Source organism: Aedes aegypti, chromosome 1 (assembly GCF_002204515.2).
Source record: "Aedes aegypti strain LVP_AGWG chromosome 1, AaegL5.0 Primary Assembly, whole genome shotgun sequence".
NCBI lineage: Eukaryota > Metazoa > Arthropoda > Insecta > Diptera > Culicidae > Aedes > Aedes aegypti.
Genome location: NC_035107.1, coordinates 250985010 through 250997053, shown reverse-complemented (window position 1 = coordinate 250997053; position 12044 = coordinate 250985010). Strand labels below are relative to the sequence as shown.

Sequence of the window (12044 nt, the reverse complement as noted above, 5' to 3'; positions counted from 1 at the left end):
AAATGTTCATTTCTCCAAAACGGTTGCACCCATTTGCTTCATTTTTTACAACAGACTCTCATTGAAGTATTGTTACGACAAGCGAATGATCGAATATGAGAAAAAATCCGTAGCCTGGGTTATGGCAAAACCCACAAGAAAATTTTGGAATATCTCCTTATCCAGATGATCCAATGATCAATATCGACAAAGGTTCTTAAGATAGAAGAGTTTTTAGAGGGCTTGTGAAAAAAAGGTGCAAAATATCGAAGAGCAAAAGAGCTATCGTTCTTTGAATATTTTATATGGTGCCGGTAGAGGGGTTAACTAAAAACTACCCGGCACGAAAAGCTTCATTCGATTGCTCCATTATTGACTAAATCAATTACCCTAATGTAATGTATACACTCTTCCTCGCAAAACTTCCTCCTCTCTAGTGCCGTTGATTCGATCGCGCAATCGAAACCTTCTTGCCCTTTTTGTAATCAAAGAATCACGAACGAAGGCATTCCTTACCGGTTTCACCAATTCATTTGCTTGTGAGGGCGTATTCCTAGCCAAAATCAGCCCAGTAGTGCTCCTCTTTTTTGTTTGCCCATCATCTAATTAGCTACTGCCAAACCAAAGGACTACCAGCTGTATCGCATTTCACCCAATCAGATATATGGCTTACCAGCTAACGGCAATCGATAAGTCGTACCGTGCTTTTCATTTGTTGTAAACTGGTGCTTTCTCGTTGGGGGCGCCATTTTTTCAGCCTCCGGCTATCTCAACGCTGACATTATTTCGAATGACTGTCATTTATATTCTCTTTAACGGGCTCATCCCGGCACTCACCGTTGCGGTGGATGGCATCGATTTTGCTGACTGGGAATCGAACGTTCCTAACCTAGATAGTCGATTGGTTGGTTACGGAATCGAACATCCACAAGAAGGGCAAAGTGTTTCGAAATGCACTCGTGGAGTAAAATGCCCTAATTTTCATTTTACTGTACTTACTATGTTGAAAATTACTCCATTTCCTAGAACTATAGACTTCTTCTCTTCCACTTAGGGGCTGTCCATTAATTACGTAAGACAATTTGCGGGATTTTTCAATGCCCCCTCCCCCCAAAGCAAGAGATAATATACTGTGATACGTTACAAGTTTCTTGTGAAACTAGGTTATATCTCTATTAAATACGATTGAGCTTAAGATGGCATTTCGAATCATCTTCTCCTTATATCGGTGTCCATGAGAGGCGAGAAAGCATATGTCATATCCATCCACACTTACCATGCTACTGCTTCGCTGTACACGAATCCGGCCACGGCACGTCTGACCACTTCAAAGCAGATATCCGATCCTTCCATGCTGGTTGTGGATATGAAAAGAGAGGGAAGAAAAAGAAAAAGCATTACGATAAGAAGAATTGAATGGAGAACAAATTAGCACAATATGCTGCGGAGACAACCAATCGATGGCGTGATGATGCTGAAGCGTGTTTGCGAAAGTGACTTGGTCCATTTTCGTTGATTAAAGTGAACTAAATAACCTTGATATAATATGGTGGAACTAACAAATTATCTTTGATTAGATTTTATCATATTTTCGAATGTTTGATACAAGTCATTAGTAAAACAGGAACTTCTAAAAGTGTAGAGTTGATTTTAAGATGTTTTTTAAAGCCTAAATAACTATCGGAAAATTTTCAGTATTTTTCTTCAATGTGCATTCAGGTGGCCAAAAATCGTAATAAAATTACTTGTGCTGATTTGTTTTTATTGTTTATCATCCAATAGTTAATACATCTATTGAAATATTTCTGGAATATAAGCGCAACATATGTTGTGGTGTTGTTGAGGCAGTAAGTCAAAGTTAGAGTTGCCAAGAAAAAATAATACAATCCGAAAACAAGGTAGTTGATAAATGGAATTTAAAACGTTAGTGTAATATTTTAAATAGACCTTTTAATACTGTTCAAAAGTTTTCCTGCAATGCTATCTTAGAAAATATTATGAAAATCAAACTTTAAGACAGAAAGCATTGCCATTTTTGCAGTTTTGTCTGGAATATTCCAGATTCTTGAAGGTCCATTTTAAAAAATCTGGATCACGATACAAATTTAAAACGAATTTGTAAGATTCTCAATATAAGACATATAAGACTTACTCCAAGCAAAATTTTCAAAATCATCCAGGGTTAATAACGACTTGGCATCCCTGGCGGACAGAAGTGAGGACTACACTGGAAGAAATATATTTGATGTCACGAACATATGTTGTAAGAAAACAGAACAACAAATTTTTGTTACAAAACTCGAATACATAAAACATAAGACAGCAAAAACATTTTTGGCCACAACCTGGTTGTAAATAGTCCATAGTGCGTAGCACAACAATTCCCACCAAGAGACCACCGAAATTGCTTTCAATCATCTAGGAGAGGCTCTTCGCTGAAAAGCCATGCATTAAAATGATTTACCGACGCACGAAACGGCGTCACCGGAAATCGCATTAGCGCCAAGCACCGACCCATAACGATGACGAATGACGACCACAGTCCATTCCGTAACGTCTCGACGTGAATCATTTTGCGTTCCATTCCTGTCGGAATTGTCATTAAAGTCTTACCTACTACCTGGAAAATGAAAAAAAACGCATTTTCCCATTTCATTAAATAAGAAGCTGTTCCGTATCAAACTCTCTTGAAAATTTTGGCCTTTGCATTGACGGAAAAATTACATGAAACTTCTCAACTAACATTGAGTGCAAATGCCAACATTCTCGAAACTCGCCATTTTGGTTCCAAAATGACGTCAGACATAGACTTTCACCTTCTACTCATCGATCCAAAAGGGTTCAAACTTAGATTTCTGGCATCTAAGGGAAAGTACTAATTTTCGGCCAACAAGAATTCTGTGTCAATTTTCGGATTTCCATACCAAATAGGCCGTAATTTTAAAGATGGGTCGAAAATTAGCATTAGGTTCCCTACTTATTGGTCCCGTTAGAAATACAGTAATGTTCCGATTTTGTCAGCCCCATGCTGCATTTAGGATTGACAAAATCAGGAAAGAGGTAAAATCGGGATAAAATTTTTCGACTGGTTTCAAGTTTTATTTTAACTTAAGGGCTTAGTTTTATGATTTTGATAATACAAACATTATTTTTTTACTTCCATTTTCTATGTACCGTAATCCAAGGTAACATTGATAAGTTTCTTGGAAAATTATTACTAATTTCAAATTTCAAAAATTTGATTTTTAGATGATTGTATAGACGTGGCCAAGGTCATTATTGACTTTATGCACCCAATATTGCCAGTATAGACGTGTTTAGTCTAATTGAAAATTATATAAATTTTAGGCTGCTAAAATCGGGGGTAGACAAAATCGGGTCAAAAAGGGTGCTAAAATCGGGGGTAGATAAAATCGGGGGTAGACAAAATCGGGGGCTGACAAAATCGGGTCATTACTGTACAGAGTAAAGTGGGGCAAAAGTTCGAGTGGGGTAAGAGTTTCTTTTTAAGATTTCTAGCTCAATTCAAAACACATCTTATAAATGTCATTATGGTTCGAATGCTATTCAAGTAAAAGACTTTTACTCCAAATATCATAGAAATCGATTGAGATTTGGAAAAGTTATGGCTATTTGTTGTTTTTCGACGTGAATATTGTAATTTTTGGTCAAATTTTCGTTGCATGGAACCAATTGAAGATAAAATCTTTTTCAATATGTTATGTAAGGGCGTTTCTAGGCCTATCATAATGTTGCTTTGAAGTGTATTAGATTTTGCATAATGCTTGAAAACAATTTTTGGCCCATAGTGGGGCAAAAGCTCGAACCAGCGGGGCAAAAGTTCGACCCATGTATAAAATAACGGAAAAATTTGCAAATTGCCTAAAATCCACATATTATCTTCAAATTTAGTTAAATTTGTCTGATCGTGTGAAAACTGTCACCAAAATTTTACATTTCCACTTAGTTTTGCGAAAAACTGCTATTTTTGAGTATATTAGGTCGTTTTCACCGGTGCTCTATTTTTTTGGTCCAATTGTATAACAGTTCTAAAAAAATAGACCACAAAAAATAGATCAAATTTCACCCGCTCCCACCGCAGTTTGATGTAAAGCCAGTTTCAAATAAATTTGTCCTCAATTCAACATCAGCTCTCCTGCCTGATGGTGAAGCAAATCAAAAATATGTTTGCGGCGATCTGTGATAGTGAATACGGCGATTACTGCTCATTATCAACCAAGAATATATTTTCTCGAAGTCTACGATGTATCCAACTTCGGAAGCGACGCGTTTTTTTTTTTGTATTCTGATGTGCATTCATAATCTCTACTACCAAACATGGACATCTTGCATATTCTAGATTAATTATAGAATTAATTTGACGATACAAATGCTTTGTTTATCTACCATATCAACAATATCTGGGAAGAGTAAATATAAACCATATCAGAGTAAAAACGCATTTCTCCAAGATTTTGTCAAGAAATTTCTCAATAGGCAATAGTTCAGATTTTTTTTTTTCGAAAACTTGTTCAGAGAATGCAGTAATTCCTTCAAAAATTTCACCAAGAAATGTGTCAGATATTTTCAGAAATTGTTCCAATGACAGCTCCAGAGACTTCTTTAACAGTTCTTCCACAGATTCCTCGAGAGATTTTTATGAAAATTCTCATAGGGACTCCTCCAGGATGTCCCCAAGGATTCCTCCTGCTGTTGTCCATATTTTACCCAAAATCCCCTTCAAGTGTTTCTTGATGCCCATGATAATTCCACCACGAAATAATCCAGAGATTTTTTTCAAAAGCTTTTACAAGGATTTCAATAGTTCCTGAAAAGATTTCATCTAGTTTAGACATTTTCCAGAAATTTCTCTACGGAATCCTCCAGGGATCTCTGCAAATATTCCACCTAGAAATTCTCCAGAATTCTACCAGGGATACCTCCAGGATCTCCTTCTACAAAGAACTCCACAAGGGATTCCTCAATGGAATTTGTCCATCGATTCCTTTAGGAGTTTCTTCAGAAATTTTTCAAGGATTTTCTATAGGGACATATTGCCTGGAAATGATTCAGAGATATTTTTTAAAAACTTCTACAGGTACTCCAGTTTTTCCTTGAAGGATTTCTTCGAATATTCCGCCAAGAATTAAATCAGATATTTTCCACAAATTCCTCCAAGGGTACATGCAGAGACTTCTCCATAATATTCTACACGGATTCAACCAGGATTTCTTCCGAGGATTCCTCCAGGGTTCTACCAAGGATAGCTTCAGGAATTCCTTCTTCAATTTCTCCAGGATTTGCTCTAGAAAACCCTTAAGGGACTTCCCAAGGAATTTCTCTATGGAATTTTGCCGCCACAGAATTCAGAGACTCCTCCAGGGTTCCATCAAGGAGTCCTGCCATTTCTCGAGGGATTTTTCCACAAGATTCTTTCAGGGATTCGTCTAGAAACTCCTTCAGCGATTTTTGAAGGAATAGATCTAGGAAAATTGCACCGCTTTATAATTAAGATTTTTTTTATAGATTTCCTCTCGAAATAATGCAGATTTTTTCCCGAAATTTTTCCAAGGATTTTTTCGGGATTCCTCTAGAATTTCACCCGAAATTCCTCCAGAGATTCTTCTAAGATTTACTCTTTCAATTTATCCAGGGATTTATCCTGGAAAATTTCCAGTGATTCCATTAGGAATTTCTTCGAAATCCATTTCAAAGATATCTCGAGGAATTTGTCTAAGATCATTTTGCCAGGATATAAGAGATATTTTCGAGAACTTCTAGAGAACGATTTTTCTACGGATTCCTCCTGTAATTCTTGTAGGAATTTGTCCTAAGATTTGCTTGAGAATTACTCCAGAAATTCCTTCAGAGAGTTCTCAACGAATTTATTTAGGAACATGGAAACAGGAAATGGTTCAATGATTTTATTTTCGAAAACTCGTCCTATTAATGCATTGAATCCTTTAGGGATTTACCTAATAATTTCCCAATAAAATATTTAAGATATTTTCCAAAAGGATACACCTGAGAGTTTTCCAGGGAATCTTCCAAGAAGGGTTCCCTAGGATTCCAGTACTTTTTCTGGGATTCCTCTACATAATTCCTTTGACTTCTTCAGGAAGTTTTCAAGAAATTGCATTTGGAAAATTTCGCTGCTCAATAATTAGGAGTTCTTTTTTTCTGCAGGAGATCCTGCAGAGATTTCAGTAATTCATCTGTAGATTTCACCTTGACATTTTCCATGTATTTCTTCAAGGATTCCTCCAGAAGTTCCGCCGAGAATTCTTTGGAATTTTTCTAAGGTTTTCTTCAGGACCATAAGCTACTTAATGTATTTCTCATGGATTTTTTGCCAAGATTGTTTCGACAGGGAATAAGAGATATTTGCGAGACTTCTCCATGAATTCCAGTATTTCCTTAAAGAATTTCTTCAATGATTTCACCAAAAAAGAATTTCAGATAATTTTCAGAAATTCCTCCAGGAATACCTTCGGAGACTTCTCCGAAAATTATCTCTGGGATTCCTCTCAAAGTTTCACCTGTAATTTCACTCCGCAATTTCTCCAGAAAATTCCTTCAATGATTCCTCCAGAGAACGGTCTTCCTCAGAGTTTTTCAATGGATTTTGTCAGGAATTCTTCTAAGGCTTCCTTCAAAAATTTCTCCAAGGATTTTACCAGATAATGTCTTCGGAATTCCACTTAAATCTCGTCATAGAATACTACTGAAATGTGTATGCACCATGGTCTTTTACCATACCCATCAGTGATAATTTCAGAAAATTTCAAAGATGGTGAAAAGGAAAAAGATGATCGACTCTTTATTTTGCCATACATTTTGCCGACGACACGCTATTCAAGTAACACTACTGCCATCTGTTGAGTCAAAAGCGCGTAAACATTATTTTCAGCTAAATTTAAATCATCGTGCAATCAAAAAACGAAAAGTGGAAGAAATCAAAACAAACACGCTTGGAAAATGTTACAAAGAAGTGAGTACGACTCACGTAACATCAGGCTCTTCTGAACCAACACAAAATTTGAGTAAATTTTATACATAGGTACTAAAAAACGTTCATTTGCCGTTTTTTCTTCTTTTCCCACATTTTCTGCCATTTAGAGATGATTGGCAATATCGGACATCCTCGTTTGAGTTGTGTACCTTTTTTCAAGCGTGAATATCATAAACGAACACTTCAACATCTGGTGGTCACTAGGAGAACGTTGCATATTAGTTGGCTTTTGACTCACCAGGGCGGCACTATTCATGTCGCCTAAAAAAGATGTTAGTCGGTTATCTTTTTCCTTCTTACCATCTTCGGTAAATTCCCTAATATCCTCAGGAACACAACAGAAATTTTCTCAGCAACATATGTACCTCCAGAAATTACACTTGGGGATCTTTCAGAAATTCTACAAGCAATACCTCCATTATTTCTGACAGTAAAAATCTCTTCAGGAGTTAAGCCAGAATTTTCTCTAGGAATTTTGGCGAAAATTCCGCCAGTATCCCTTAAGAAATTACGTCAATAATTCATTCAAAAATTCTTTCGGGTAAACTGCCAGAGAATTCTCTAGGAATCCCATAAAGTATTCTTCGAGTAAATCACTCTAGGATTCTTTCACATAAGGATTTAACTATTAATTTTACCAAAAATATATAAAAAAAACTCGAACCGCGGAATACGCCTAAATGTATGCAATTTCCTAAGGAAGTTTTGCATTACCGTAAAACGGGGTAACTTTGATAATGCGGGTAACTTTGATAATGCGAGACTCTCAACATACTAAACGAAATAACAAAGTTCCTATTAATCTGTTAAGCAAAACGAATGAAAAAGTTAAGAGTATTAGTATGACACTTCATGTTAAAGCTATTTCCGTTGGAATCAAGAACATTTGAGGATGTATATGCAAATATGGAAAATTTATAAGATTTTAGCAATTTTGAAATGCTCTCAAACAATCTGTTCTACGATCACTATTTGATGAAGTCATAATGAGTTCGTCACTTATACTTGATAGCCTAGTTATAGTAGAACTCGAATTCGGTCTCAAAACTCTTAGCGAATACTATTTTTACAAACTGCGACCATTTTTGTAATCTAAGTCAGAAATTTCCATATAGCGTTAAACGCCTAAAGATATGCAACGCCTTACAAATGTTCTGTAATTCATTCAATTTTGTTTCGAGTGATGCTCCATTATCAATGTTACCCCAAAACAGAAAACCGACTTTCGATTATATGAAAAATTATATATCCATTATGAATAAATCTTTTGGAAATCTATCAACTGGAATCGATAATTAGGATACCAGTACTTGTTTTAAAAATATGAATTAAAATTCTTTGAAACAGCATGCATAAATATTCAAGTTTTCTTCGAAAAAACTATCAAAGTTACCCCGTTTTACGGTATTTAAAATAATTAGCAAATTTAGCTTAATTGAACATAGTTATGAAAGTTTTGACTATGGAATCGTTTTTGGCGATGCCAAATTTAGTACCAAAAGCATTTTTTTTTCGATCATATCGTTTGCAGAACTCATGTGAGACATGAATCTTCGATAGTGTCATCCATAATCATATAATTCACAGTTTCAAAAAGTTCAAAATTCACGCAAAAATGTAGATTCAAACAAAGAGGGTCATTCCGATCAATGTTACCCCGGATTACAGCAAATCACTGAAGATTCCTTCTGGAGAACTATGTGGAATCCTCTATCCATGGGGAATCCGTCTATCTCCCAATGGTGATAATATTTATCTTGGTCCAATGTTTTGCTAAAACACAACGAGATACTTGCTCCGCTACTAATGGCTTGTAGGGTGAGATAATAAGTTTTTTGAAAAATGTACTATGGCAGCAAAGTTAACGCTTTTTAACAAATCCGCAGATACAACGCAGCATACCCTTCCGCCCACAACATCGATTCTGAAATCAAAACCAGAATCACATCTTCTACACAAACCACGCCAGAGAAAATATCAATTTGCTTTTGTAGGGTTCCAAAAAAAATAGAGGGGCTGGTTGTCGTTCCAAATGTTGCGCAGTGAACCGAGCAAAGTCCAACATCAAAAAGAAAGCAAATCGAAAACATATCTTGTTATCTGCATCAAGTTTATATAATTTTTTCATTAATTTATTCTGTATCATATTTTGTTATATGAGAATATGAGGATAAAAATCAGTGGGGGTTGTGTACAAGACACGACCGCATGACGTTAACTACGCCATTTAATTTGCTGCATTTGTATTATAGTTAAATGTCATAATTGCAACCTTTCTTTAGTTATAATCCAGAATGTAATGGTTTGTGAATTTAGAAAATATATATGTTTAAAATAAAATTTTGCGTTACGTAATATTTGAATCATTCCTTAACAATAGAAAATATATTGCATCCCAACGGCACAGCAGCAGCGTCCTCGGAAACATCCTCAAATTGCCGTATTGTCAATTATTCGTAATAAATCAATTATTGTATGCTGCTATGAGATGAATTAAGAAATTATAGCAAGTATGTGGTAAACACATTAGGGAATATTACACAATTAACTCTTTAAAACACATTTGTTGGCTCCGGAAAGGGCCGATTGAATTGTTGAATTTGCGTAACACGGACACATTTTGGCGGCTTTGGTCGATTTTCTTCAGCCATCTCGAACAAATTAAAGAATATTACACAATCAACTCTTTAAAACACATTTATTGGCTCTGAAAAGTGCCGATTGAATTGTTGAATTTGCGTAACACGGACACATTTTGACGGCGAACTGGTAGCAATCCTCCTCGCCCGGTGAGATTTTCGGTGCTGATGACGATGTGCGCTTCAACAAGCGGCTTTGGTCGATTTTCTTCAGCCATCTCGAACAAATTAAGGAATATTACACAATCAACTCTTTAAAACACATTTGTTGGCTCTGAAAAGGGCCGATTGAATTGTTGAATTTGCGTAACACGGACACACTTTGACGGCGCACTGGTTGCAATCCTCCTCGCCCGATGAGATTTTCGGTGCTGATGACGATGTGCGCTTCAACAAGCGGCTTCGGTCGATTTTCTTCAGCCATCTCGTACACACAGCTTGCCTCTGGTAGCGAGGAGCTGAGCAGGTTTGCAGGAGCTCTTACCAGCTCGAAAGCGAAAACAGAATGAAACCGAATTCAACGAAGAAGGGATGCTTTATACCCTTAGAATAGTAGGTGATGCTCCTCCTTCAAATTCTTCGTTTTCTTATCTGGGAAATAGGCTATATGAAACTGATGTCTGGGTAAGGGAATTACAAGATTAGCATTATGCTGTTATTGCATTCCGACGGCACTGCAGCAGCGTCTTCGGAAACATCCTCAAATTGCCGTATTGTCAATTATTCGTAATAAATCAATTATTGTATGCTGCTATGAGATGAATTAAGAAATTATAGCAAGTATGTGGTAAACACATTAGGGAATATTACACAATTAACTCTTTAAAACACATTTGTTGGCTCCGGAAAGGGCTGATTGAATTGTTGAATTTGCGTAACACGGACACATTTTGGCGGCTTTGGTCGATTTTCTTCAGCTATCTCGAACAAATTAAAGAATATTACACAATCAACTCTTTAAAACACATTTGTTGGCTCTGAAAAGTGCCGATTGAATTGTTGAATTTTCGTAACACGGACACATTTTGACGGCGCACTGGTAGCAATCCTCCTCGCCCGGTGAGATTTTCGGTGCTGATGACGATGTGCGCTTCAACAAGCGGCTTTGGTCGATTTTCTTCAGCCATCTTGAACAAATTAAGGAATATTACACAATCAACTCTTTAAAACACATTTGTTGGCTCTGGAAAGCGCCGATTGAAATGTTGAATTTGCGTAACACTGACACATTTTGACGGCGCACTGGTACAAATCCTCCTCGCCCGATGAGCTTTGCGGTGGCGATGACGATGTGCGCTTCAACAAGCGGCTTCAGTCGTGGCGGCGTGTTGTTGTTCCATTCGCGTTCCATTGAAAACTGAGCTGAGAATGCGAAAGGCACTCGAGACTTGCTCGCTGACCATGTTCACAGTCTGACGGCAAAAAGAAGAATGAGCGAAGAAGCAGGAATCTGTCTGCTTTTATAGTGCGAAGCGGAACGCAAAAGAAGCGTGGAAAACTGCTTGCACGTGATTGGTTGCGTAAGAAAGGGGTCGACATTTTCCAAATTTTCAATAGTTTATTGTTGATATTCAATAGTTTTCTCCATTCGAGAAAATTGCTGTATACATTTCCGACCGATTGGTGGGAAAATTTTTAAAATCTATAGATAAATGACTGAGTTATTAGCGTTCAAAATCTTACATAATTTCGTGACGGTCGCAAAATTTTAGATTTTCAATTGACACCTAGTATATTGCCGTAAGACGTAGTTAACGTCAAAAAATAAAGCAATCATCTTGACGCAGACTCATTTCTTTATCCAACGAAGCCTCAGTGCGTTCTCAATTTGCTGTCCATGATAGCAGAAATAGTTTTCAATTCGCTTTAACTGACGGCAAAAATAGTTTTCAACTAGATTTCATGGGAACATTTTTCTACTCTCAGTTTTGATAGTTTTGATACTTTAACCGTTAAAATGACCAAAATGACAACAAACTGAGTTATCAAAATCTACGACATCACAACATTAAAATTAGTTTTCAATATGATCTCAAGCTTTTCTCGGGAATACTGCAATTACTGTTGGTTATCAACCAAAAATGCTTGCATATTCTAGATGAAAATTTATGGGGCGATAGGAATGTTTTGTTTTTCTACCATATCAACAATATCTGTGAAGAGTAAATATAAACCATATCAGAATAAAAACCATGGTTTTGTCAGGGATTTTATCAAGAGACATTATGCAGACAATAGTTCAGGGAAAACGCCCAGAGAATGCAAATACACCTTCAATTATTTCTTCGAAAATTTCACCAATAAATATGTCAGACATTCTTCAGAAATTCTTCCAATGACTCCTCCAAAGAGTATTCTCAAAGGGGCTCCTTCACAATTTCTCTTGCCTTTTCTTCAAAGAATGCCTCTTTTTT

General features: G+C 36.6%; 1 protein-coding gene across 3 annotated transcripts in view; it reads right to left on the bottom strand.

Annotated features, from left to right (window-relative positions):
* Positions 1 to 12044, bottom strand: part of LOC5563715 (peripheral plasma membrane protein CASK) — a 706277-nt gene that overhangs the window by 344803 nt on the left and 349430 nt on the right. For all 3 annotated transcript variants that reach the window (XM_021837537.1, XM_021837535.1, XM_021837536.1), the window contains exon 4: positions 1256 to 1333. In XM_021837537.1, the coding sequence (XP_021693229.1) occupies positions 1256 to 1333 (78 nt within the window). The remainder of the gene's footprint in view (positions 1 to 1255; positions 1334 to 12044) is intronic.